The sequence below is a fragment of the Melopsittacus undulatus genome, assembly GCF_012275295.1.
Source record: "Melopsittacus undulatus isolate bMelUnd1 chromosome W unlocalized genomic scaffold, bMelUnd1.mat.Z SUPER_W_unloc_1, whole genome shotgun sequence".
Classification (NCBI taxonomy): Eukaryota; Metazoa; Chordata; class Aves; order Psittaciformes; family Psittaculidae; genus Melopsittacus; species Melopsittacus undulatus.
This window is the reverse complement of record NW_022993942.1, coordinates 3,316,030-3,343,269: the sequence shown is the minus strand read 5'-3', so window position 1 is coordinate 3,343,269 and position 27,240 is coordinate 3,316,030. Positions and strand designations below refer to the sequence as shown.

Sequence of the window (27,240 nt, the reverse complement as noted above, 5' to 3'; positions counted from 1 at the left end):
CCCATAGACCACGCCCTTCCCAAGGCCACGCCCCCTCCTCTAAGCCACGCCCCCTCCCATAGGCCCCGCCCCCTCGCTGACGGGAGGGGGGCGTGGCCTGAGGCCTCTGAGGGAATGCGGGCGGCCAAGATGGCGGCGGCGGCAGCGGCTGTGCGGCCTGGTGAGGGGGATGGGATATAGGGATCCCTATAGGGGATATAGGGGATATAGGGGATGGGATATAGGGATATAGGGATATAGGGGATGGGATATAGGGTTATATGGGATATAGGGGATGGGATTAATGGGAACGGGAATGGGACTGAGGGGAACGGGACGGGAATGCCATAGGGATACTATAGGGAAGCTATAGGGACACTATAGGAACGCTATAGGGGTGCTATAGGATGGTATAAGGATACTATAGGGACGCTATACAGATGCTATAAGGATACTATAGGGACGCTATAGAGATAAGGGTACTATAAGGATGCTATAGGAATGCTATAGGGATACTATAAGGGTATTATAGGGATACTATAGGAACCCTGTAGCGATGCTATAAGGACACTATAGGAATGCCATACGGATACTATAGGGAAGCTATAGGGATACTATAGGAACACTATAGGAACACTATAGGGGTGCTATAGGGATACTATAAAGATGCTATAGGAACACTGTAGCGATGCTATAGGGACACTATAGGAACGCTAAGGGGTGCTATAGGATGCTATAAGGATACTATAGGGACGCTATAGAGATAAGGGTACTATAAGGATACTATAGGAACACTGTAGCGATGCTATAAGGATACTATAGGAATGCGATAGGGATACTATAGCGATACCATAGGGGTGCTATAGGGACACTATAGGGATGCACTAGGGATACTATAGGGCTGCCATAGGCACACCCGTACCCACAGAGGGGCAGCTATGGGGCAGCTATGGGGCAGCCATGGGGCAGCTATGGGGCAGCTATGGGGAGTATGGGGAGCTATGGGGCTGCTATGGGGCTGCTATGGGGCTGGTTATAGGGCAGCTATGGGGCAGGTATGGGGCAGCTATGGGACAGCTATGGGGCAGCTATGGGGCAGCCATGGGGCTGCTATGGGGAAACTATGGGGCTGCTATGGGGCAGCTATGGGGCAGCTATGGGGCAGCTATGGGGCTGCTATGGGGCAGCTATGGGGCAGCTATGGGGCTGCTATGGGGCAGCTATGGGGCAGCTATGGGGCAGCTATGGGGCAGCTATGGGGCAGCTATGGGGCTGCTATGGGGCAGCTATGGGGCAGCTATGGGGCAGCCATGGGGCAGCTATGGGGCAGCTATGGGGCAGCTGTGGGTCTCTATGGGTCTCTATGGGTCTCTCTCCCAGTGCTCCAGAGCTGCAGGTACCTGAGGATCCCTCAGCCCTATAGGGCCCAGACCAGGAGCTGCCAGACCCACAGCAGGGAACAGGCAACGTGAGTGGGGCCAACACTGATGGGGGGATGGGGGGTTGGTTATGGGGCTGGGTATGGGGCTGCTATGGGGCAGGGCTGCTATGGGGCACAGCTGCTATGGGGCTGTTGTGTATCTGTTATAGGGCTGCTATGGGGCTGCTGTGGGTCTGATATGGGTTTGCTATGGGGCCACTATGGGGCTGCTATAGGGTTGCTGTGGGGCTGTTATGGGGCAGGGATGATGTGGGGCTGCTGTGTATCTGCTATGGGGCTGCTATGGGTCTGATATGGGTTTGCTGTGGGGCTGCTGTGGGTCTGCTATGGGTCTGATATGGGGCTGCCGTGTATTTGCTATGGATCTGCTATTGGGCTTCTATAGGGCTGCTATGGGGCAGGGATACTATAGGACTGCTATGGGGCTGCTATGGGGCAGGGATGCTATGGGGCTGCTATTGATCTGCTATGGGGCTGCTATGGGGCAGGGATGATGTGGGGCTGCTATGGGGCTGCTGTGGGGCTGCTATGGATCTGCTATGGGGCTTCTATGTGTCTGATATGGATCTGCTATGGGGCTCCTATGGGGCTGCTATGAGGCTGCTATGGGGCAGGGATACTGTGGGGCAGGGATGCTATGGGGCTGCAATTGGGGTTCTATGGGGCTGCTATGGGGCAGGGATGCTATGGGTCTGATATGCATCTGCTATGGATCTGCAATGGGGCTGCTGTGGGTCTGATATGGGTTTGCTATGGGGCCACTATGGGGCTGCTATGGGGCTGCTATAGGGTTGCTGTGGGGCTGCTATGGGGCAGGGATGATGTGGGGCTGTTGTGCGGCTGTTATGGGGCTGCTATGGGGCTGCTGCGGGTCTGCTATGGGGCTGCTGTGAGTCGCTATGGGTCAGCTATGGGTCTCTATGGTCTCTATGTGTCTCTATGTGTCTCTATGGGTTCCTATGGGTCCCAATGGTTCCCTATGGGTCTCTATGGTCTCTATGGGGTCTCTATGTGTCCCTATGGGTCTGCCCCATAGCAGCCCCAGGACTGGGATCCTGCTGTTGAACATGGGTCTCTATGTGTCTCTATGTGTCTCTATGGGGTCTCTATGGTTCCCTATGGGTTCCTATGGGGTCTCTATGGGTCCCTATGGGTCTCTATGTGTCTCTATGGGTCTCTATGGGTCTCTATGTGTCTCTATGTGTCTCTATGGGTCTCTATGTGTCTCTATGGGTCCCAATGGTTCCCTATGGGGTCTCTATGGGGTCTCTATGGGTCTCTATGGTTCCCTATGGGGTCTCTATGGTTCCCTATGGGGTCTCTATGTGTCTCTATGTGTCTGCCCCATAGCCCCAGGACTGGGATCCTGCTGTTGAACATGGGAGGCCCCGAGCGGCTCGAGGACGTCCAGGACTTCCTATTGAGGCTGTTCCGGGACAGGGACCTCATGGCCCTGCCAGCACAGAGGTGACATGTGGGGCAGCTATGGGGCAGCTATGGGGCTGCTATGGGGTGTCTATGGGGCAGCTATGGGGCAGCTATGGGGCAGCTATGGGGCAGCTATGGGGTGTCTATGGGGTGTCTATGGGGTGTCTATGGGGTGTCTATGGGGTGTCTATGGGGCAGCTATGGGGTGTCTATGGGGTGTCTATGGGGCAGCTATGGGGTAGCTATGGGGTAGCTATGGGGTGTCTATGGGGTGTCTATGGGGTGTCTATGGGGTGTCTATGGGGCAGCTATGGGGTGTCTATGGGGCAGCTATGGGGCAGCTATGGGGTGTCTATGGGGTGTCTATGGGGCAGCTATGGGGTGTCTATGGGGCAGCTATGGGGCAGCTATGGGGCAGCTATGGGGTGTCTATGGGGCAGCTATGGGGTGTCTATGGGGTGTCTATGGGTGTCTATGGGGTGTCTATGGGGTGTCTATGGGGCAGCTATGGGGCAGCTATGGGGTGTCTATGGGGCAGCTATGGGGTGTCTATGGGGTGTCTATGGGGCAGCTATGGGGCTGCTATGGGTGTCTATGGGGTGTCTATGGGGTGTCTATGGGGTGTCTATGGGGCAGCTATGGGGTGTCTATGGGGTGTCTATGGGGTGTCTATGGGGCAGCTATGGGGCAGCTGTGGGGTGTCTATGGGGTGTCTATGGGGCAGCTATGGGGTGTCTATGGGGTGTCTATGGGGCAGCTATGGGGTGTCTATGGGGTGTCTATGGGGCAGGTGTGGGGCAGCTATGGGGCAGCTATGGGGTGTCTATGGGGTGTCTATGGGACAGCTATGGGGTGTCTATGGGGCAGCTATGGGGCAGCTATGGGGTGTCTATGGGGTGTCTATGGGGTGTCTATGGGACAGCTATGGGGTGTCTATGGGGTGTCTATGGGGTGATATGGGGCAGCTATGGGGTGTCTATGGGGTGTCTATGGGTGTCTATGGGGCTGCTATGGGGTGTCTATGGGGTGTCTATGGGGTGTCTATGGGGTGATATGGGGCAGCTATGGGGTGTCTATGGGGTGTCTATGGGGCAGCTATGGGGCAGCTGTGGGGTGATATGGGGTTCTATGGGTTTCTATGGGTCCTATGGGTTCTATGGTGTTCTATGGGGTTCTATGAGTTTCTATGGGGTACTATGGTTAGTTATAGGGTTCTATGGGTTCTATGGATTTCTATGGGTTTCTATGGGGTGCTATGGGTGCTGTGGATGCTATGGTTTTCTATGGGGTTCTATGGAGTACTATGGTTACTTATAGGGTTCTATGGAGTTCTATGGGTTATTATGTGTTTCTATGGGTCCTATGTGTTTCTATGCGGTTTCTATGGGTGCTATAGGGTACAATGTGTTTCTATGTGTTCTATAGGGTACAATGTGTTTCTATGTGTTCTATAGGGTACAATGTGTTTCTATGTGTTCTATAGGGTACAATGTGTTTCTATGGGTCCTATGGAGTACAATGTGTTTCTATGGGTTCTATGGGGTACAATGTGTTTCTATGGGTGCTATATGGGGTACAATGTGTTTCTATGGGTGCTATGGGGTACAATGTGTCTCTATGTGTTCCTATGGGGTACAATGTGTTTCTATGTGTTCTATAGGGTACAATGTGTCTCTATGTGTTCCTATGGGGTACAATGTGTTTCTATGGGTCCTATAGGGTTCTATGGGGTCCAATGTGTCTCTATGGGTCCAATGTGTCTCTATGGGGTCCAATGTGTCTCTATGGGTCCAATGTGTCTCTATGGGTCCAATGTGTCTCTATGGGGTCCAATGTGTCTCTATGGGGTCCAATGTGTCTCTATGGGGTCCAATGTGTCTCTATGGGGTCCAATGTGTCTCTATGGGTCCAATGTGTCTCTATGGGTCCAATGTGTCTCTATGGGCTCCAATGTGTCTCTATGGGGTCCAATGTGTCTCTATGGGCTCCAATGTGTCTCTATGGGGTCCAATGTGTCTCTATGGGGTCCAATGTGTCTCTATGGGTCCAATGTGTCTCTATGGGTCCAATGTGTCTCTATGGGTCTCTATGTGTCTCTATGGGTACCAGCGCATCGGGGGGGGCTCCCCCATCCTGTACATTAACCCTATTACTCTATGGGGTCCTATGGGGCTCTATGGGTCCTATGGGGTCCTATGGGTTGCTATGGGTTCTATGGGCTTCTATGGGGTTCTATGGGGTACTATGGTTAGTTATAGGGTTGTATGGGTCCTATGGTGTTCTATGGGTCCTATGTGTTTCTATGTGTTTCTATGGGTCCTATGGTGTTCTATGGTGTTGTATGGGTTCTATGGGGTACAATGTGTTTCTATGGTGTTCTATGGGGTACAATGTGTTTATATGGGTTCTATGGGTTGCTATGGGGTTCTATGGGTACTATGGTTTGCTATGGGTGCTATAGGGTACTATGGGGCTCTATGGGGTTTCTATGGGTTCTATGGTATTCTATGGTGTTCTATGGGTCCTATGGGTTTCTATGGGTTCTATGGTGTTCTATGGGGTTCTATGGGGTACTATGGTTAGTTATAGGGTTCTATGGGTTCTATGGGGTACTATGGGTGTTATAGGGTACTATGTGTTTCTATGGGGCTCTATGTGTTTCTATGGGTCCTATAGGGTTCTATGGGGTCCAATGTGTCTCTATGGGGTCCAATGTGTCTCTATGGGTCCAATGTGTCTCTATGGGCTCCAATGTGTCCCTATGGGTCCTACCCCATAGGTGTCTGTCCCGCTGCCTGTCCCGGCTGCGCAGCGCCAGGGTGCAGCAGCAGTACCAGCGCATCGGGGGGGGCTCCCCCATCCGCCATTGGACTGAGGTGCAGGGAGAGGCTGTGGTGGAGCTGCTGGACAGGATGTGTCCTGAGAGCGGTAACTGGCTGACTGTAGCTGTAGCTATGACCTCCTGTACCTCTGACTGTACCTATACCTATGACTGTACCATGTGCCTCTGACTGTAGCTGCCTATGGCTGTAGCTGTGGCTGTACCTGTGCCTATGACTGTATCATGTACCTCTGTACTCCTATACCTATGACTGTACCTCTGACTGTACCTATGACTGTAGCTCTCACTGTAGCTCTGACTGTACCTTTGACTGTACCTGTACTACTGACTGTACCTGTATCTGTAGCTCTGACTGTAGCTGTAACCTGTACCTGCACCTGTACCTATGACTGTACCTGCCTATGGCTGTAGCTGTACCTGTGACTGTACCTGTACCTCTGTACCTATGACTGTACCTATGGCTGTAGCTGTGGCTGTACCTGTGCCTATGACTGTATCATGTACCTCTGTACTCCTATACCTATGACTGTACCTCTGACTGTACCTATGACTGTAGCTGTACCTATGGCTGTAGCTGTGCCTCTGACTGTAGCTGTATCATGTACCTCTGTACTATGTACCTCTGACTGTACCTCTGAGTGTACCTATGACTGTACCTATGACTGTAGCTCTGACTGTGCCTCTGCTTGTACCTGTACCTTTGACTGTACCTGTATTTGTGCCTCTGACTGTAGCTCTGACTCTACCATGTACCTCTGTACTCCTGTACCTATGACTGTACCTATGACTGTAGCTGTACCTATGACTGTACCTGTATCTGTAGCTCTGACTATACCTGTACCTATGGCTGTAGCTCTGACTGTACCTGTATCATGTACCTCTGTACCTATGACTGTAGCTGTGGCTGTAGCTGTGCCTCTAACTGGATGATGTAGCTTTGCCTGTATCATGTACCTCTGCCTGTACCTCTTACTGTACCTCTACCTATGACTGTACCTGTGCCTCTGTACCATGTACCTCTGACTGCACCTGTATCTATGACTGTACCTATGACTGTAGCTCTGACTGTGCCTCTGCCTGTACCATGTACCTCTGACTGTACCCTAACCCTCTGACTGTAGCTGTACCATGTACCTCTGTACTCCTGTACCTCTGCCCGTACCTCTGCCTATACCTATGACTGTACCTATGATTGTACCTATGATTGTAGCTCTGACTGTACCTCTGACTGTATCTCTACCTATGACTGTACCTATGACTGTAGCTGTACCCCTGTACCATGTACCTCTGTACCTCTGTACCCTATACCTCTTACCCCTATACCATGTACCTCTGCCTATACTTCTGCCTGTAGCTCTGCCTGTAGCTCTGACTGTACATCTGCTTGTACCTCTGTACCTCTGCCTGTACCCCTATACCCCTGCCTGCATCCCTGCCCTATAGGTCCCTCTTTACCCCCCTGCCCTATAGGTCCCTCTTTACCCCCCTGCCCTATAGGTCCCTCTATCCCCCCTGCCCTATAGGTCCCTTTGTCCCCCCTGCCCTATAGGTCCCTCTTTACCCCCCTGCCCTATAGGTCCCTCTGTCCCCCTGCCCTATAGGTCCCTCTATACCCCCCTGCCCTATAGGTCCCTCTATACCCCCCTGCCCTATAGGTCCCTCTTTACCCCTATTCTATGGGTCCAGCCCCACCAGCAGGGACCAGGCCCCATAACCGTTGCCTGCCCCACAAGATATGGGGCAGGAGGCCCCATTATGGGGCTGGCTGATAACAGGGCCCAGCTATGGGGTGGGAGCATCTATGGGGCTCAGCCCCACACTGGGCCCCACAGATAACACCCTATGGGGCCCAGCTCCTATGGGGCCCTGCCCTAGATAACACCCTATGGGGCCTGAACCTGCTATGGGGCTGGGGCACTTATGGGGCTCCTATAGGGGATGCATCACTTGGGGGTCCTGGGGTACCCAAACCCCATCCTATAGGATGCTATGAACCTGCCCCATAGCGACCCCCAACCCATAGTATTGACACCCCCTAACCCTGCCCCATAGTGCCCCATAACCCATATTATTGGCAGGGCTATAGGGCTATGGGGGCTATGGGGCTATGGGGCTATGGGGCTATGGGGCTATGGGGCTATGGGGCTATGGGGCTGTGGGGCTATGGGGCTATGGGGATATGGAGTTATGGGGCTATGGGGCTATGGGTCTATGGGGCTATGGGGCTATGGGGGCTATGGGGCTATGGGGCTATGGGGCTATGGGGCTGTGGGTCTATGGGGCTATGGGGCTATGGGGGCTATGGGGGCTATGGGGCTATGGGGCAGTGGGTCTATGGGGCTATGGGGCAGGGCTATGGGGGTATGGGGCTATGGGGTCTATGGGGCTATGGGACTATGGGGCTATGGGACTATGGGGCTATGGGGGCTATGGGGCTATGGGGCTGTGGAGTTATGGGGCTATGGGGGCTATGGGGCTATGGGGCTATGGGGGCTATGGGGCTATGGGGGCTATGGGGGCTATGGGGCTATAGGGCTATGGGGCTATGGGGTATATGGGGGCTATGGGGCTATTGGGCTGCAGGGCTATGGGGCTAAGGGGCTATGGGGCTTTGGGATACTAAAGAAGACAATGACCAGCCCCATAACCAGCCCTATAACCAGCCCCATAACCCATTGACCCCCATTGTGTTCTCTGCCCCATAGCGCCCCATAAGTACTACATAGGCTTCCGCTATGCTCACCCCCTAACCGAGGAGGCCATAGGGGCCATGGAGCAGGACGGCATCGAACGCGCCATTGCCTTCTCCCAGTATCCCCAGTACAGCTGCTCCACTACTGGTGAGATCTATGGGGCTGCCCCATAAGTGGGATCTATGGGGCTGACCCATAAGTGGGATCTATGGGGCTGACCCATAAGTGGGATCTATGGGGCTGACCCATAAGTGGGATCTATGGGGCTGACCTATAACCCCTGCCCCATAAGTGGGATCTATGGGGCTGCCCCATAAGTGGGATCGATGGGGCTGACCCATAACCTCTGCCCCATAAGTGGGATCTATGGGGCTGACCCCTAACCTCTGCCCCATAAGTGGGATCTATGGGGCTGACCCATAAGTGGGATCTATGGGGCTGACCCATAACCCCTGCCCCATAAGTGGGATCTATGGGGCTGACCCATAACCTCTGCCCCATAAGTGGGATCTATGGGGCTGACCCCAAGCCCTGCCCCATAAGTGGGATCTATGGGGCTGACCCATAAGTGGGATCTATGGGGCTGACCCATAACCTCTGCCCCATAAGTGGGATCTATGGGGCTGACCCATAACCCCTGCCCCATAAGTGGGATCTATGGGGCTGACCCCTAACCTCTGCCCCATAAGTGGGATCTATGGGGCTGACCCATAAGTGGGATCTGTGGGGCTGACCCCTAACCTCTGCCCCATAAGTGGGATCTATGGGGCTGACCCATAAGTGGGATCTATGGGGCTGACCCATAACCCCTGCCCCATAAGTGGGATCAATGGGGCTGCCCCATAAGTGGGATCTATGGGGCTGACCCCTAACCTCTGCCCCATAAGTGGGATCTATGGGGCTGACCCATAAGTGGGATCTATGGGGCTGACCCATAAGCTCTGCCCCATAAGTGGGATCTATGGGGCTGACCCATAAGCTCTGCCCCATAAGTGGGATCTATGGGGCTGCCCCATAAGTGGGATCTATGGGGCTGACCCATAAGTGGGATCTATGGGGCTGACCCCTAACCTCTGCCCCATAAGTGGGATCTATGGGGCTGACCCATAAGTGGGATCTATGGGGCTGACCCATAAGCTCTGCCCCATAAGTGGGATCTATGGGGCTGACCCATAAGCTCTGCCCCATAAGTGGGATCTATGGGGCTGACCCATAACCTCTGCCCCATAAGTGGGATCTATGGGGCTGACCCCTAACCTCTGCCCCATAAGTGGGATCTATGGGGCTGACCCATAACCCCTGCCCCATAAGTGGGATCTATGGGGCTGCCCCATAAGTGGGATCTATGGGGCTGACCCCTAACCTCTGCCCCATAAGTGGGATCTATGGGGCTGCCCCATAAGTGGGATCTATGGGGCTGCCCCATAAGTGGGATCTATGGGGCTGACCCCTAACCTCTGCCCCATAAGTGGGATCTATGGGGCTGCCCCATAAGTGGTATCTATGGGGCTGACCCATAAGTGGCATCTATGGGGCTGCCCCATAAGTGAGATCTATGGGGCTGCCCCATAAGTGGGATCTATGGGGCTGCCCCACAAGTGGGATCTATGGGGCTGCCCCATAAGTGGGATCTATGGGGCTGCCCCATAAGTGGCATCTATGGGGCTGCCCCATAAGTGGGATCTGTGGGGCTGACCCATAAGTGGGATCTGTGGGGCTGACCCATAAGTGGGATCTATGGGGCTGACCCATAACCTCTACCCCATAAGTGGGATCTATGGGGCTGCCCCATAAGTGGGATCTATGGGGCTGACCCGTAACCTCTGCCCCATAAGTGGGATCTATGGGGCTGACCCCTAACCTCTGCCCCATAAGTGGGATCTATGGGGCTGACCCATAAGTGGGATCTATGGGGCTGACCCATAACCCCTGCCCCATAAGTGGGATCTATGGGGCTGACCCATAACCTCTGCCCCATAAGTGGGATCTATGGGGCTGACCCCAAGCCCTGCCCCATAAGTGGGATCTATGGGGCTGACCCATAAGTGGGATCTATGGGGCTGACCCATAAGTGGGATCTATGGGGCTGACCCATAACCCCTGCCCCATAAGTGGGATCAATGGGGCTGCCCCATAAGTGGGATCTATGGGGCTGACCCCTAACCTCTGCCCCATAAGTGGGATCTATGGGGCTGACCCATAAGTGGGATCTATGGGGCTGACCCATAAGCTCTGCCCCATAAGTGGGATCTATGGGGCTGACCCATAAGCTCTGCCCCATAAGTGGGATCTATGGGGCTGACCCATAAGTGGGATCTATGGGGCTGACCCATAAGTGGGATCTATGGGGCTGACCCCTAACCTCTGCCCCATAAGTGGGATCTATGGGGCTGACCCATAAGTGGGATCTATGGGGCTGACCCATAAGCTCTGCCCCATAAGTGGGATCTATGGGGCTGACCCATAAGCTCTGCCCCATAAGTGGGATCTATGGGGCTGACCCATAACCTCTGCCCCATAAGTGGGATCTATGGGGCTGACCCCTAACCTCTGCCCCATAAGTGGGATCTATGGGGCTGACCCATAACCCCTGCCCCATAAGTGGGATCTATGGGGCTGCCCCATAAGTGGGATCTATGGGGCTGACCCATAAGTGGGATCTATGGGGCTGACCCATAACCCCTGCCCCATAAGTGGGATCTATGGGGCTGACCCATAAGTGGGATCTATGGGGCTGCCCCATAAGTGGGATCTATGGGGCTGACCCATAACCCCTGCCCCATAAGTGGGATCTATGGGGCTGCCCCATAAGTGGGATCTATGGGGCTGACCCCTAACCTCTGCCCCATAAGTGGGATCTATGGGGCTGAGCCATAAGTGGGATCTATGGGGCTGCCCCATAAGTGGGATCTATGGGGCTGCCCCATAAGTGGGATCTATGGGGCTGACCCATAAGTGGGATCTATGGGGCTGACCCATAAGCTCTGCCCCACAAGTGGGATCTATGGGGCTGACCCATAAGTGGGATCTATGGGGCTGACCCATAACCCCTGCCCCATAAGTGGGATCTATGGGGCTGAGCCATAAGTGGGATCTATGGGGCTGACCCATAACCTCTGCCCCATAAGTGGGATCTATGGGGCTGCCCCATAAGTGGGATCTATGGGGCTGACCCCTAACCTCTGCCCCATAAGTGGGATCTATGGGGCTGACCCATAAGTGGCATCTATGGGGCTGCCCCATAAGTGGGATCTATGGGGCTGCCCCATAAGTGGCATCTATGGGGCTGACCCCTAACCTCTGCCCCATAAGTGGGATCTATGGGGCTGCCCCATAAGTGGGATCTATGGGGCTGACCCATAAGCTCTGCCCCATAAGTGGGATCTATGGGGCTGCCCCATAAGTGGGATCTATGGGGCTGCCCCATAAGTGGGATCTATGGGGCTGACCCCTAACCTCTGCCCCATAGGCAGCAGCCTCAACGCCATCTATAGGTACTATAGGGACAATGGGATCCAGCCCAGGATGAAGTGGAGCATCATTGACCGCTGGCCAACACATCCCCTATTGCTGCAGGTAACTGGGAGCACTGGGAGCACTGGGAGCCCATCCCAGTGCTCCCAGTATAACCAGTATGACCCTCCCAGTGCTCCCAGTATAACCAGTATGACCCTCCCAGTGCTACCAGTATGACCCTCCCAGTGCTCCCAGTATAACCAGTATGACCCTCCCAGTGCTCCCAGTATGACCCATCCCAGTCCTCCCAGTATCCCCATTATGACCCCTCCCAGTGCTCCCAGTATAACCAGTATGACCCTCCCAGTGCTCCCAGTATAACCAGTATGACCCTCCCAGTGCTCCCAGTATGACCCTCCCAGTGCTCCCAGTATCCCCATTATGACCCTCCCAGTGCTCCCAGTATAACCAGTATGACCCATCCCAGTGCTCCCAGTATAACCAGTATGACCCATCCCAGTGCTCCCAGTATAACCAGTATGACCCTCCCAGTGCTCCCAGTATCCCCAGTATGACCCCTCCCAGTGCTCCCAGTATCCCCATTATGACCCATCCCAGTGCTCCCAGTATCCCCAGTATGACCCTCCCAGTGCTCCCAGTATAACCAGTATGACCCATCCCAGTGCTCCCAGTATGACCCATCCCAGTGCTCCCAGTATAACCAGTATGACCCATCCCAGTGCTCCCAGTATGACCCATCCCAGTGCTCCCAGTATCCCCAGTATGACCCCTCCCAGTGCTCCCAGTATCCCCAGTCTGACCCATCCCAGTGCTCCCAGTATAACCAGTATGACCCTCCCAGTGCTCCCAGTATGACCCATCCCATTGCTCCCAGTATCCCCAGTATGACCCCTCCCAGTGCTCCCAGTATCCCCAGTATGACCCATCCCAGTGCTCCCAGTATAACCAGTATGACCCATCCCAGTGCTCCCAGTATAACCAGTATGACCCTCCCAGTGCTCCCAGTATGACCCTCCCAGTGCTCCCAGTATAACCCCTCCCAGTGCTCCCAGTATAACCAGTATGACCCCTCCCAGTGCTCCCAGTATACCCAGTATGACCCATCCCAGTGCTCCCAGTATGACCCTCCCAGTGCTCCCAGTATAACCAGTATGACCCATCCCAGTGCTCCCAGTATACCCAGTATGACCCATCCCAGTGCTCCCAGTATCCCCAGTATGACCCATCCCAGTGCTCCCAGTATAACCAGTATGACCCATCCCAGTGCTCCCAGTATGACCCTCCCAGTGCTCCCAGTATAACCAGTATGACCCATCCCAGTGCTCCCAGTATAACCAGTATGACCCATCCCAGTGCTCCCAGTATCCCCAGTATGACCCATCCCAGTGCTCCCAGTGCTCCCAGTATCCCCAGTATGACCCATCCCAGTGCTCCCAGTATGACCCATCCCAGTGCTCCCTGTATAACCAGTATGACCCTCCCAGTGCTCCCAGTATAACCAGTATGACCCATCCCAGTGCTCCCAGTATGACCCATCCCAGTGCTCCCAGTATGACCCATCCCAGTGCTCCCAGTATCCCCAGTATGACCCATCCCAGTGCTCCCAGTATAAACCAGTATGACCCATCCCAGTGCTCCCAGTATGACCCTCCCAGTGCTCCCAGTATAACCAGTATGACCCCTCCCAGTGCTCCCAGTATACCCAGTATGACCCTCCCAGTGCTCCCAGTATGACCCATCCCAGTGCTCCCAGTATCCCCAGTATGACCCTCCCAGTGCTCCCAGTATGACCCTCCCAGTGCTCCCAGTATAAACCAGTATAACCCTCCCAGTGCTCCCAGTATAACCAGTATGACCCATCCCAGTGCTCCCAGTATAACCAGTATGACCCATCCCAGTGCTCCCAGTGCTCCCAGTATGACCCATCCCAGTGCTCCCAGTATCCCCAGTATGACCCATCCCAGTGCTCCCAGTATACCCAGTATGACCCCTCCCAGTGCTCCCAGTATGACCCATCCCAGTGCTCCCAGTATCCCCAGTATGACCCATCCCAGTGCTCCCAGTATACCCAGTATGACCCCTCCCAGTGCTCCCAGTATGACCCATCCCAGTGCTCCCAGTATACCCAGTATGACCCATCCCAGTGCTCCCAGTATCCCCAGTCTGACCCCTCCCAGTGCTCCCAGTATCCCCAGTATGACCCATCCCAGTGCTCCCAGTATTCCCAGTATGACCCATCCCAGTGCTCCCAGTATAACCAGTATGACCCATCCCAGTGCTCCCAGTATGACCCTCCCAGTGCTCCCAGTATAACCAGTATGACCCATCCCAGTGCTCCCAGTATAACCAGTATGAGCCCATCCCAGTGCTCCCAGTATACCCAGTCTGACCCATCCCAGTGCTCCCAGTATAACCAGTATGACCCTCCCAGTGTTCCCAGTATGACCCATCCCAGTGCTCCCAGTATAACCAGTATGACCCATCCCAGTGCTCCCAGTATAACCAGTATGACCCATCCCAGTGCTCCCAGTATCCCCAGTATGACCCCTCCCAGTGCTCCCAGTATCCCCAGTATGACCCATCCCAGTGCTCCCAGTATCCCCAGTATGACCCCTCCCAGTGCTCCCAGTATAACCAGTATGACCCTCCCAGTGCTCCCAGTATAACCAGTATGACCCTCCCAGTGCTCCCAGTATAACCAGTCTGACCCCTCCCAGTGCTCCCAGTATAACCAGTATGACCCCTCCCAGTGCTCCCAGTATGACCCTCCCAGTGCTCCCAGTATAACCAGTATGACCCTCCCAGTGCTCCCAGTATACCCAGTATGACCCCCCCAGTGCTCCCAGTATAAACCAGTATAAACCAGTATAAACCAGTATAAACCAGTATGTTCCTGTCTCTCCCAGTGCTTCAGTGACCACATCCAGAAGGAACTGGAGCAGTTCCCATTGGATACAAGGGACGATGTCGTCATCCTGTTCTCGGCCCATTCACTGCCTATGGCTGTGAGTACTTATGGGGCTGCCCCATAGCGACTGCCCCATAGCCTATATGGGGATCTATGGGGCTGCCCCATAGCGACTGCCCCATAGCCTATGTATGGGTATCTATGGGGCTGCCCCATATCATACATGTGTGTGAGTACTTATGGGGCTGCCCCATAGCGACTGCCCCATAGCCCATATATGGGTACTTATGGGGCTGCCCCATAGCGACTGCCCCATAGCCTATGTATGGGTATCTATGGGGCTGCCCCATATCATACATGTGTGTGAGTACTTATGGGGCTGCCCCATAGCGACTGCCCCATAGCCCATATATGGGTACTTATGGGGCTGCCCCATAGCGACTGCCCCATAGCCCATATATGGGGATCTATGGGGCTGCCCCATAGCGACTGCCCCATAGCCCATATATGGGGATCTATGGGGCTGCCCCATAGCGACTGCCCCATAGCCTATATATGGGGATCTATGGGGCTGCCCCATAGCGACTGCCCCATATATGGGTGTCTATGGGGCTGCCCCATAGCGACTGCCCCATAGCCTATATATGGGTATCTATGGGGCTGCCCCATAGCGACTGCCCCATATCCTATATATGGGTATCTATGGGGCTGCCCCATAGCGACTGCCCCATATATGGGTATCTATGGGGCTGCCCCATAGCGACTGCCCCATAGCCCATATATGTGTATCTATGGGGCTGCCCCATAGCGAACACCCCATAGCCCATATATGGGGATCTATGGGGCTGGCCCCACATCCTATATATGTGTATCTATGGGGCTGACCCCACACCCCATATGTATCTATGGGGCTCACCCCATATGTGTCTATGGGGCTCACCCCACATGTCTCTATGGGGCTGCCCCATATGTCTCTATGGGTCTCACCCCATATGTCTCTATGGGTCTCACCCCATATGTGTCTATGGGGCTGCCCCATAAGTGTCTATGGGTCTCACCCCACATGTCTCTATGGGTCTCACCCCATATGTCTCTATGGATCTCACCCCATATGTCTCTATGGGTCTCACCCCATATGTGTCTATGGGTCTCACCCCATATGTATCTATGGGGCTCACCCCATATGTATCTATGGGTCTCACCCCATATGTATCTATGTGTCTCACCCCATATGTATCTATGGGTCTCACCCCATAAGTGTCTATGGGGCTGCCCCACATGTCTCTATCTATGGGTCTCACCCCATAAGTGTCTATGGGTCTCACCCCATATGTCTCTATGGATCTCACCCCATATGTCTCTATGGGGCTCACCCCATATGTCTCTATGGGTCTCACCCCATATGTCTCTATGGGGCTGCCCCATATGTCTCTATGGGTCTCACCCCATATGTCTCTATGGGTCTCACCCCATATGTCTCTATGGGGCTGCCCCATAAGTGTCTATGGGTCTCACCCCATATGTATCTATGGGGCTGCCCCACATGTGTCTATGGGGCTGCCCCACATGTCTCTATCTATGGGGCTGCCCCATAAGTGTCTATGGGTCTCACCCCATAAGTGTCTATGGGGCTGCCCCACATGTCTCTATCTATGGGGCTGCCCCATAAGTGTCTATGGGGCTGCCCCACACCCATTGCAGGCAGTGAACAGGGGGGATCCCTACCCCCAAGAGGTTGGGGCCACAGTCCAGGGGGTGATGGAGAAGCTCAAGTACAGCAACCCCTATAGGCTGGTGTGGCAGAGCAAGGTACAGCTATGGGGCAGCTATGGGGTGTCTATGGGTGTCTATGGGGTGTCTATGGGGCAGCTATGGGGCAGCTATGGGGCAGCTATGGGGTGTCTATGGGTGTCTATGGGGTGTCTATGGGGCAGCTATGGGGCAGCTATGGGGCAGCTATGGGGCAGCTATGGGGTGTCTATGGGTGTCTATGGGGCAGCTATGGGGTGTCTATGGATGTCTATGGGGTGTCTATGGGGCAGCTATGGGGTGTCTATGGGGTGTCTATGGGGTGTCTATGGGTGTCTATGGGGTGTCTATGGGGTGTCTATGGGGTGTCTATGGGTGTCTATGGGGTAGCTATGGGGCAGCTATGGGGCTGGTTATGGGGCTGGTTATGGGGCTGGCTGTGGGGCTGGTTATGGGGCAGCTATGGGGTTAGCTATGGGGCTGGTTATGGGGCTGGTTATGGGGCAGCTATGGGGTTAGCTATGGGGCTGGTTATGGGGCTGGTTATGGGGCTGGTTATGGGGTTGGTTATGGGGCTGGTTATGGGGCTGGGTTTGGGAACAGTACTGGTTATGGCACCTCTCTCCTCTTTGGCCCCTGCCCCATAGCCCCCATAACCCCATAGCCCCATAACCCCATAACCCCATAGCCCCTATACCCCCATAGCCCCATAGCCCCATAACCCCATAACCCCATACCCCCATACCCCCATAGCCCCATAGCCCCATAGCCCCATAGCCCCATAACCCCTATATCCCCCATATCCCCATAGCCCCATAGCCCCATAGCCCCATAATCCCATAGCCCCATATCCCCATAGCCCCATAACCCCATATCCCCATAGCCCCATAACCCCATAGCCCCATACCCCCATAGCCCCATAGCCCCATAGCCCCCATACCCCCATACCCCCATATCCCCATAGCCCCATATCCCCATAGCCCCATAGCCCCATAGCCCCATACCCCCATACCCCCATATCCCCATAGCCCCATATCCCCATATCCCCATAGCCCCATAGCACCATAGCCCCATATCCCCATACCCCATACCCCATAACCCCATAACCCCATAGCCCCATATCCCCATACCCCATAGCCCCATAGCCCCATAGCCCCATAGCCCCATATCCCCATAACCCCATATCCCCTATAACCCCCATAGCCCCATAACCCCATAGCCCCCATATCCCCATAGCCCCATAGCCCCATAACCCCATAGCCCCATATCCCCATAGCCCCATAGCCCCATAGCCCCATAGCCCCATAGCCCCATAGCCCCCATAGCCCCATAGCCCCATAGCCCCATAGCCCCATAGCCCCCATACCCCCATACCCCCATAGCCCCATATCCCCATAACCCCATAGCCCCATATCCCCATACCCCATAGCCCCATAGCCCCATAGCCCCCATAACCCCATAGCCCCATAGCCCCATAACCCCATATCCCCATACCCCATAGCCCCATATCCCCATATCCCCATATCCCCATAGCCCCATAGCCCCATATCCCCATAGCCCCATAGCCCCATAGCCCCCATAACCCCATAGCCCCTATAAACCCCATAACCCCATAGCCCCATACCCAGCCCCATATGTCCCCATTGCCCTATAGGTCGGCCCCATGCCCTGGCTGGGCCCTGGCACCGCAGCTGCCATTAGGGGCCTGGCCCAGTCTGGTCACCGGCACCTGCTACTGGTCCCAGTTGCCTTCACCAGTGACCACATTGAGACCCTCTATGAGCTGGACATTGAGTATGGGCAGAACTTGGCCAAGGAGGTGAGGGGGGAACCTATGGGATCCTATGGGGATGGGGTGTGCTATGGGGTCACTATGGGGTCCCTATAGTATCCGTATGGGGTCCCTATAGTATCCCTATAGTATCCTTATGGTGTCCCTATAGTGTCCCTGTAGTATCCCTATAGTATCCCTATGGTATCCCTATAGTATACCTTTGGGGTTCCTATAGTATCCCTATAGTATCCCTATAGTATCCCTATGGGGTCCCTATAGTATCCCTATGGTGTCCCTATGGTGTCCCTATGGGGTCCCTATGGTGTCCCTATGGTATCCCTATAGTATCCCTATGGTGTCCCTATGGTGTCCCTATAGTATCCGTATAGTATCCCTATAGTATCCCTATGGGGTCCCTATAGTATCCCTACGGTATCCCTATGGTATCCCTATGACGTCCCTATGGTGTCCCTTTGGTGTCCCTATAGTATCCCTATAATATCCCTATAGTATCCCTATGGTGTCCCTATAGTATCCCTATGGTGTCTCTATGGTGTCCCTATGGTATCCCTATGGTATCCCTATAGTATCCCTATGGGGTCCATATGGTGTCCCTATGGTGTCCCAATAGTATCCCTATGGTATCCCTATGGTATCCCTATAATATCCCTATGGTGTCCCTATGGTATCCCTATAGTATCCCTATGGTGTCACTATGGTGTCCCTATGGGGTCCCTATAGTATCCCTATAGTATCCCTATGGTGTCCCTATGGGGTCCCTATAGTATCCCTACAGTATCCCTATAGTAGCCCTATGGTATCCCTATGGTGTCCTTATGGTGTCCTCTAGGGTATCCCTATGGTATCCCTATAGTATCCCTATAGTATCCCTATGGTATCTCTATAGTATCCCTATAGTATCCCTATAGTATCCCTATAGTATCCCTATAGTATCCCTATGGTATCCCTATAGTATCCCTATAGCATCCCTATAGTATCCCTATAGTATCCCTATAGTATCCCTATAGTATCCCTATAGTATCCATGGTTTTATCCCATTCTATCCCTATTTTACCCCATTCCATCCCAGTTCCCTCCCAGTCCATCCCAGTTCATCCCAGTTCATCCCAGTTTATCCCAGTCCATCCCAGTCCATCCCAGTCCATCCCAGTTCATCCCAGTTTACCCATTTCACCCCCAGTGTGGCCTGGACCGGCTCCGCCGCGCAGCCTCCCTCAATGGCAGCCCCCTGTTCTCCCAGGTACCGACCCCATTCCCATCCCCTATTCCCAACCTCTGGAATCCCATTGACCCTTCCCATTCCCATCCCCTATTCCCATTGACCCTTCCCATTCCCATCCCCTATTCCCAACCTCGGGAATCCCATTGACTCTTCCCATTCCCATCCCCTATTCCCAACCTCTGGAATCCCATTGACTCTTCCCATTCCCATCCCCTATTCCCAACCTCGTAGTATCCCTATACTACTAATATAGGGAATGGGATATAGGGAATGGGATATAGGGAATGGGATGGGAAGGGAATGGGATATAGGGGATGGGATATAGGGAATGGGATATAGGGAATGGGATGGGAAGGGAATGGGATATAGGGAATGGGATATAGGGAATGGGATATAGGGAATGGGATATAGGGAATGGGATGTAGAGAATGGGATGGGAAGGGAATGGGATATAGGGAATGGGATGTAGGGAATGGGATGTAGGGAATGGGATATAGGGAATGGGATATAGGGAATGGGATGTAGGGAATGGGATGGGAAGGGAATGGGATATAGGGAATGGGATATAGGGGATGGGATATAGGGAATGGGATATAGGGAATGGGATGGGAAGGGAATGGGATATAGGGAATGGGATATAGGGAATGGGATGGGAAGGGAATGGGATGGGAAGGGAATGGGATATAGGGAATGGGATATAGGGAATGGGATAAAGGGAATGGGATATAGGGAATGGGATATAGGGAATGGGATGTAGGGAATGGGATATAGGGAATGGGATATAGGGAATGGGATATAGGGAATGGGATGGGAAGGGAATGGGATATAGGGAATGGGATATAGGGAATGGGATGGGAAGGGAATGGGATATAGGGAATGGGATATAGGGAATGGGATATAGGGGATGGGATGGGAAGGGAATGGGATATAGGGAATGGGATATAGGGAATGGGATGGGAAGGGAATGGGATATAGGGAATGGGATGGGAAGGGAATGGGATATAGGGAATGGGATATAGGGAATGGGATATAGGGAATGGGATGTAGGGAATGGGATGGGAAGGGAATGGGATGGGAAGGGAATGGGATATAGGGAATGGGATATAGGGAATGGGATGGGAAGGGAATGGGATATAGGGAATGGGATATAGGGAATGGGATATAGGGAATGGGATATAGGGAATGGGATGGGAAGGGAATGGGATATAGGGAATGGGATATAGGGGATGGGATGGGAAGGGTTATGGGATATAGGGAATGGGATATAGGGAATGGGATATAGGGAATGGGATATAGGGAATGGGATATAGGGAACGGGATATAGGGAATGGGATATAGGATCCATTCCCATTCCCATTGCCAGGCCCTGGCCCAGCTGGTTCGATCCCACCTGGAATGTCGGGAATCCCATTCCCGTCAGTTCCCCCTATGCTGCCCTATGTGCGTCAACCCCATATGCAAGGAGACCAGAGCCTTCTTCCGGAGCCAGGCCCCATGATCCTATAGGGACCCTATGGGATCCTATGGGATCAGTGGGATCCTATGGGATCAGTGGGATCCTATGGGAACAGTGGGATCCTATGGGATCAGTGGGATCCTATGGGAACACTGGGATCCTATGGGAACAGTGGGATCCTATGGGAACACTGGGATCCTATGGGAACAGTGGGATCCTATGGGATCAGTGGGATCCTATGGGGTCTGTCCTATGGGAATGGGGCTTCCAGGGAATAAAGATGCTTCCGAAGTTGTTGGATCCTATGGGTTTTCCTTTGGGATATGGGATATAGGGGATGGGATATAGGGAATGGGATGGGAATGGGATGGGAATGGGATGGGAATGGGATGGGAATAGGGGTGGGAATAGGGATGGGAATAGGGATGGGAATAGGGATGGGAATAGGGATGGGAATGGGATGGGAATAGGGATGGGAATAGGGGTGGGAATAGGGATGGGAATAGGGATGGGAATAGGGATGGGAATAGGGGTGGGAATAGGGATGGGAATGGGATGGGAATAGGGATGGGAATAGGGATGGGAATAGGGATGGGAATAGGGATGGGAATGGGATGGGAATAGGGGTGGGAATAGGGATGGGAATAGGGATGGGAATAGGGGTGGGAATAGGGATGGGAATGGGATGGGAATAGGGATGGGAATAGGGATGGGAATAGGGGTGGGAATAGGGATGGGAATAGGGGTGGGAATAGGGATGGGAATAGGGATGGGAATAGGGGTGGGAATAGGGATGGGAATAGGGATGGGAAAGGGATGGGAATAGGGATGGGAATGGGATGGGAATAGGGATGCGACACCCTCCCCCCGCCCCCATTCCAATCCCCATTATTCCCTATGGGAATCGCATCCCAAAGCACAAGAAACCCTTTATTGTATCCCAGCACATTCCATATGGGATTTGTCCCATTCCCAGCCCAGGGAGCTCCGGATCCCATTGATCCCGGTGGGAATTCCATGGCCTTCCATAGGGATGAGTGTCCTGATGGGATCGGGATTGGGATGGAGCTGGGAGCACATCCATGGGCCTTGTCCTGCTGCTCGTCCCATATCCAGGCCTGGCAATGGGAATCCGATGGGATGAGGGATGTTCCTGCTGGGAGAAGTGGAGTTCCTGAGTCATGGATCCTATAGGATGGTACCCAATAGATGTATCCCAAAGGATGCTTCCTATAGGATGCTATTCAAAGTGGTACCCAAAGAGTGGTACCCAATGGATGCATCCCAATGGATGCTTCCTATAGGATGCTTCCCAAAGAGTGGTACCCAATGGATGCTTCCCATAGGATGCTTCCTAAAGGATGTATCCCAAAGGATGCTTCCCAATGGATTCCTATAGGATGCTATCCAAAGGATGGTACCCAAAGGATGCTTCCTATAGGATGCTTCCCAATGGATGCTCCCAATGGATGCTTCCCAAAGGATGCTATACAAAGAGTGGTACCCAAAGGATGCTTCCCAAAGGATGGGACCCAAAGGATTCCTAAAGGATGTATCCCAAAGGATGATTCCTATAGGATGCTATCCAGAGTGGTACCCAATGGATGCTTCCCAATGGATGCTTCCTATAGGATTCCTAAAGGATGTATCCCAAAGGATGGTACCCAAAGGATGCTTCCCAATGGATGCTTCCTAAAGGATGGTACCCATAGGATGCTTCCTATAGGATGCTATCCATAGAGTGGTACCCAAAGGATGCTTCCCATAGGATGCATCCCAATGAGTGGTACCCAATGGATGCTTCCCAAAGGATGTATCCCAAAGGATGTTTCCTATAGGATGCTTCCAAAAGCATGGTACCCAAAGAGTGGTACCCAAAGGATGCTTCCCAAAGGATTCCTAAAGGATGCTTCCTAAAGGATGTATCCCAATGGATGTATCCCAATGGATGCTCCCAATGGATGCTATCCAAAGAGTGGTACCCAATGGATGCTTCCCATAGGATTCCTAAAGGATGCATCCCATAGAGTGGTACCCAAAGGATGCTTCCTAAGGGATTCCTATAGGATACTTCCCAAAGGATGCTTCCCATAGGATGCTTCCTATAGGATGCTATTCAAAGTGGTACCCAATGAGTGGTACCCAAAGGATGCTTCCCATAGGATGCTTCCTAAAGGATTCCCAATGGATGCATCCCAAAGAGTGGTACCCAAAGGATGCTTCCCAAAGGATGCTATTCAAAGTGGTACCCAAAGAGTGGTACCCAATGGATGCATCCCAATGGATGCTTCCTATAGGATGCTTCCCAAAGAGTGGTACCCAAAGGATTCCTAAAGGATGCATCCCAAAGACTGGTACCCAAAGGATGTATCCCAATGGATGCTTCCTATAGGATGGTACCCAAAGAGTGGTACCCAAAGGATGCTTCCCAATGGATGCTTCCCAAAGGATGTATCCCAAAGGATGCTATCCAACGAGTGGTACCCAATGGATGCTTCCTAAAGGATTCCTAATGGATGCATCCCAAAGGATGCTATCCAAAGAGTGGTACCCAAAGAGTGGTACCCAAAGGATGCTTCTCAATGGATGCATCCTAAAGGATTCCCAATGGATGCATCCCAAAGGATTCCTATAGGATGGTACCCGAAGGATGCTTCCTAAAGGATGGGACCCAAAGGATGCTTCCTAAGGGATGCATCCCAAAGGATGCTATCCAAAGAGTGGTACCCAAAGGATGCTCCCATAAGATTCCTATAGGATGCTTCCCAAAGGATGGTACCCAAAGAGTGGTACCCAAAGGATGCTTCCCAATGGATGCTCCCAATGGATGCTCCCAATGGATGCTCCCAATGGATGCTTCCTATAGGATTCCCAAAGGATGCTTCCTAAAGGATGTATCCCAAAGGATGCTATCCAAAGAGTGGTACCCAAAGGATGCTCCCATAGGATTCCTATAGGATGCTTCCCAAAGGATGCTATCCATAGAGTGGTACCCAATGGATGCTTCCCATAGGATTCCTAAAGGATGCATCCCAAAGGATGCATCCCAAAGAGTGGTACCCAAAGGATGCATCCCATAGGATGCTATCCAATAGGACCCCAGTTGCTTGTATCCTCCAGGCTGGAATCAATGGGATAACCTGGGAATATGGGAAGCATCCCCCATCCCAACCCCCATCCTCCATCCCAACCCTCATCCTCCATCCCGACATTCCCAACACCTTCATCCCAGGAAAAACAGGGCTGGAATTCCATTGGAAAAGGCTGGAATTCCATAGGGAAAGGGCTGGAATTCCATTGGAAAAGGCTGGAATTCCATAGGGAAAGGGCTGGAATTCCATTGGGAAAAGGCTGGAATTCCAATGGGAAAGGGCTGGAATTCCAATGGGAAAAGGCTGGAATTCCATAGGAAAAGGCTGGAATTCCATAGGGAAAAGGCTGGAATTCCATAGGGAAAGGGCTGGAATTCCATAGGAAAAGGGCTGGAATTCCATAGGGAAAGGGCTGGAATTCCAATGGGAAAGGGCTGGAATTCCATTGGGAAAAGGGCTGGAATTCCATAGGGAAAGGGCTGGAATTCCATAGGGAAAAGGGCTGGAATTCCATAGGGATGGAAGCCAAACGCCCTCAATGGGATACGAAGGATGCTCTATATGGGATGCTGCAACCCATAGGGATAAGTAGGATGCTCTATATGGGATAACAAAGGGATATGGGATAACGGGAATACCGGGAATGCCGCCCCCATTAGGAGCAATGGGATAGGGTCATCTTGGCCAACCCTTCCCTATGGATCCTATATGGAATCCCATAGGGAAAGGGCTGGAATTCCATAGGGATCGAAGCCAAACGCCCTCAATGGGATACAAAGGATGCTCTATATGGGATAACAAAGGGATATGGGATAACGGGAATACCGGGAATGCCGCCCCCATTAGGAGCAATGGGATAGGGTCAGCTTGGCCAACCCTTCCCTATGGATCCTATAGAGCAGCTGGAATCCCATTGGGAAAGGGCTGGAATTCCATAGGGATCGAAGCCAAACGCCCTCAATGGGATACAAAGGATGCTCTATATGGGATAACAAAGGGATATGGGATAACGGGAATACCGGGAATGCCGCCCCCATTAGGAGCAATGGGATAGGGTCATCTTGGCCAACCCTTCCCTATGGATCCTATAGAGCAGCTGGAATCCCATAGGGAAAAGGGCTGGAATTCCATAGGGATCGAAGCCAAACGCCCTCAATGGGATACAAAGGATGCTCTATATGGGATAACAAAGGGATATGGGATAACGGGAATACCGGGAATGCCGCCCCCATTAGGAGCACTGGGATAGGGTCATCTTGGCCAACCCTTCCCTATGGATCCTATATGGAATCCCATAGGGAAAGGGCTGGAATTCCATAGGGATCGAAGCCAAACGCCCTCAATGGGATACAAAGGATGCTCTATATGGGATAACAAAGGGATATAGGATAACGGGAATACCGGGAATGCCGCCCCCATTAGGAGCAATGGGATAGGGTCATCTTGGCCAACCCTTCCCTATGGATCCTATATGGAATCCCATAGGGAAAGGGCTGGAATTCCATAGGGATCGAAGCCAAACGCCCTCAATGGGATACAAAGGATGCTCTATATGGGATAACAAAGGGATATGGGATAACGGGAATACCGGGAATGCCGCCCCCATTAGGCGCAATGGGATAGGGTCATCTTGGCCAACCCTTCCCTATGGATCCTATATGGAATCCCATAGGGAAAGGGCTGGAATTCCATAGGGATCGAAGCCAAACGCCCTCAATGGGATACAAAGGATGCTCTATATGGGATAACAAAGGGATATGGGATAACGGGAATACCGGGAATGCCGCCCCCATTAGGCGCAATGGGATAGGGTCATCTTGGCCAACCCTTCCCTATGGATCCTATATGGAATCCCATAGGGAAAGGGCTGGAATTCCATAGGGATCGAAGCCAAACGCCCTCAATGGGATACAAAGGATGCTCTATATGGGATAACAAAGGGATATAGGATAACGGGAATACCGGGAATGCCGCCCCCATTAGGAGCAATGGGATAGGGTCATCTTGGCCAACCCTTCCCTATGGATCCTATATGGAATCCCATAGGGAAAGGGCTGGAATTCCATAGGGATCGAAGCCAAACGCCCTCAATGGGATACAAAGGATGCTCTATATGGGATAACAAAGGGATATGGGATAACGGGAATACCGGGAATGCCGCCCCCATTAGGCGCAATGGGATAGGGTCATCTTGGCCAACCCTTCCCTATGGATCCTATATGGAATCCCATAGGGAAAGGGCTGGAATTCCATAGGGATCGAAGCCAAACGCCCTCAATGGGATACAAAGGATGCTCTATATGGGATAACAAAGGGATATGGGATAACGGGAATACCGGGAATGCCGCCCCCATTAGGAGCAATGGGATAGGGTCATCTTGGCCAACCCTTCCCTATGGATCCTATATGGAATCCCATAGGGAAAGGGCTGGAATTCCATAGGGATCGAATCCAAACGCCCTCAATGGGATACAAAGGATGCTCTATATGGGATAACAAAGGGATATGGGATAACGGGAATACCGGGAATGCCGCCCCCATTAGGAGCAATGGGATAGGGTCAGCTTGGCCAACCCTTCCCTATGGATCCTATATGGAATCCCATAGGGAAAGGGCTGGAATTCCATAGGGATCGAAGCCAAACGCCCTCAATGGGATACAAAGGATGCTCTATATGGGATAACAAAGGGATATGGGATAACGGGAATACCGGGAATGCCGCCCCCATTAGGAGCAATGGGATAGGGTCATCTTGGCCAACCCTTCCCTATGGATCCTATAGAGCAGCTGGAATCCCATAGGGAAAAGGCTGGAATTCCATAGGGATCGAAGCCAAACGCCCTCAATGGGATACAAAGGATGCTCTATATGGGATAACAAAGGGATATGGGATAACGGGAATACCGGGAATGCCGCCCCCATTAGGAGCAATGGGATAGGGTCATCTTGGCCAACCCTTCCCTATGGATCCTATAGAGGAATCCCATAGGGAAAGGGCTGGAATTCCATAGGGATCGAAGCCAAACGCCCTCAATGGGATACGAAGGATGCTCTATATGGGATAACAAAGGGATATGGGATAACGGGAATACCGGGAATGCCGCCCCCATTAGGAGCAATGGGATAGGGTCAGCTTGGCCAACCCTTCCCTATGGATC

At 52.9% G+C, this 27,240-nt stretch overlaps 1 protein-coding gene across 2 annotated transcripts; it reads left to right on the top strand.

Moving 5' to 3' along the window:
• Positions 1–82: 82 nt before the first annotated feature.
• Positions 83–21,122, top strand: LOC117438184 (ferrochelatase, mitochondrial-like). 2 transcript variants are annotated; one of them, XM_034073654.1, is made up of 11 exons: positions 84–160; positions 1,360–1,447; positions 2,771–2,887; positions 5,628–5,776; positions 8,396–8,530; positions 11,853–11,959; positions 14,767–14,865; positions 16,470–16,577; positions 18,172–18,336; positions 19,493–19,552; positions 20,898–21,122. In XM_034073654.1, the coding sequence occupies exons 1-11, from the start codon at positions 115–117 to the stop codon at positions 21,030–21,032; spliced, it is 1,209 nt and encodes a 402-aa protein (XP_033929545.1). In that variant the 5' UTR covers positions 84–114; the 3' UTR covers positions 21,033–21,122. The 2 variants fall into 2 exon arrangements, with proteins under 2 accessions (XP_033929546.1, XP_033929545.1); XM_034073655.1 differs by lacking the exon at positions 16,470–16,577 and having other exon boundaries at positions 83–160.
• The last annotated feature ends 6,118 nt before the right edge of the window (positions 21,123–27,240 follow it).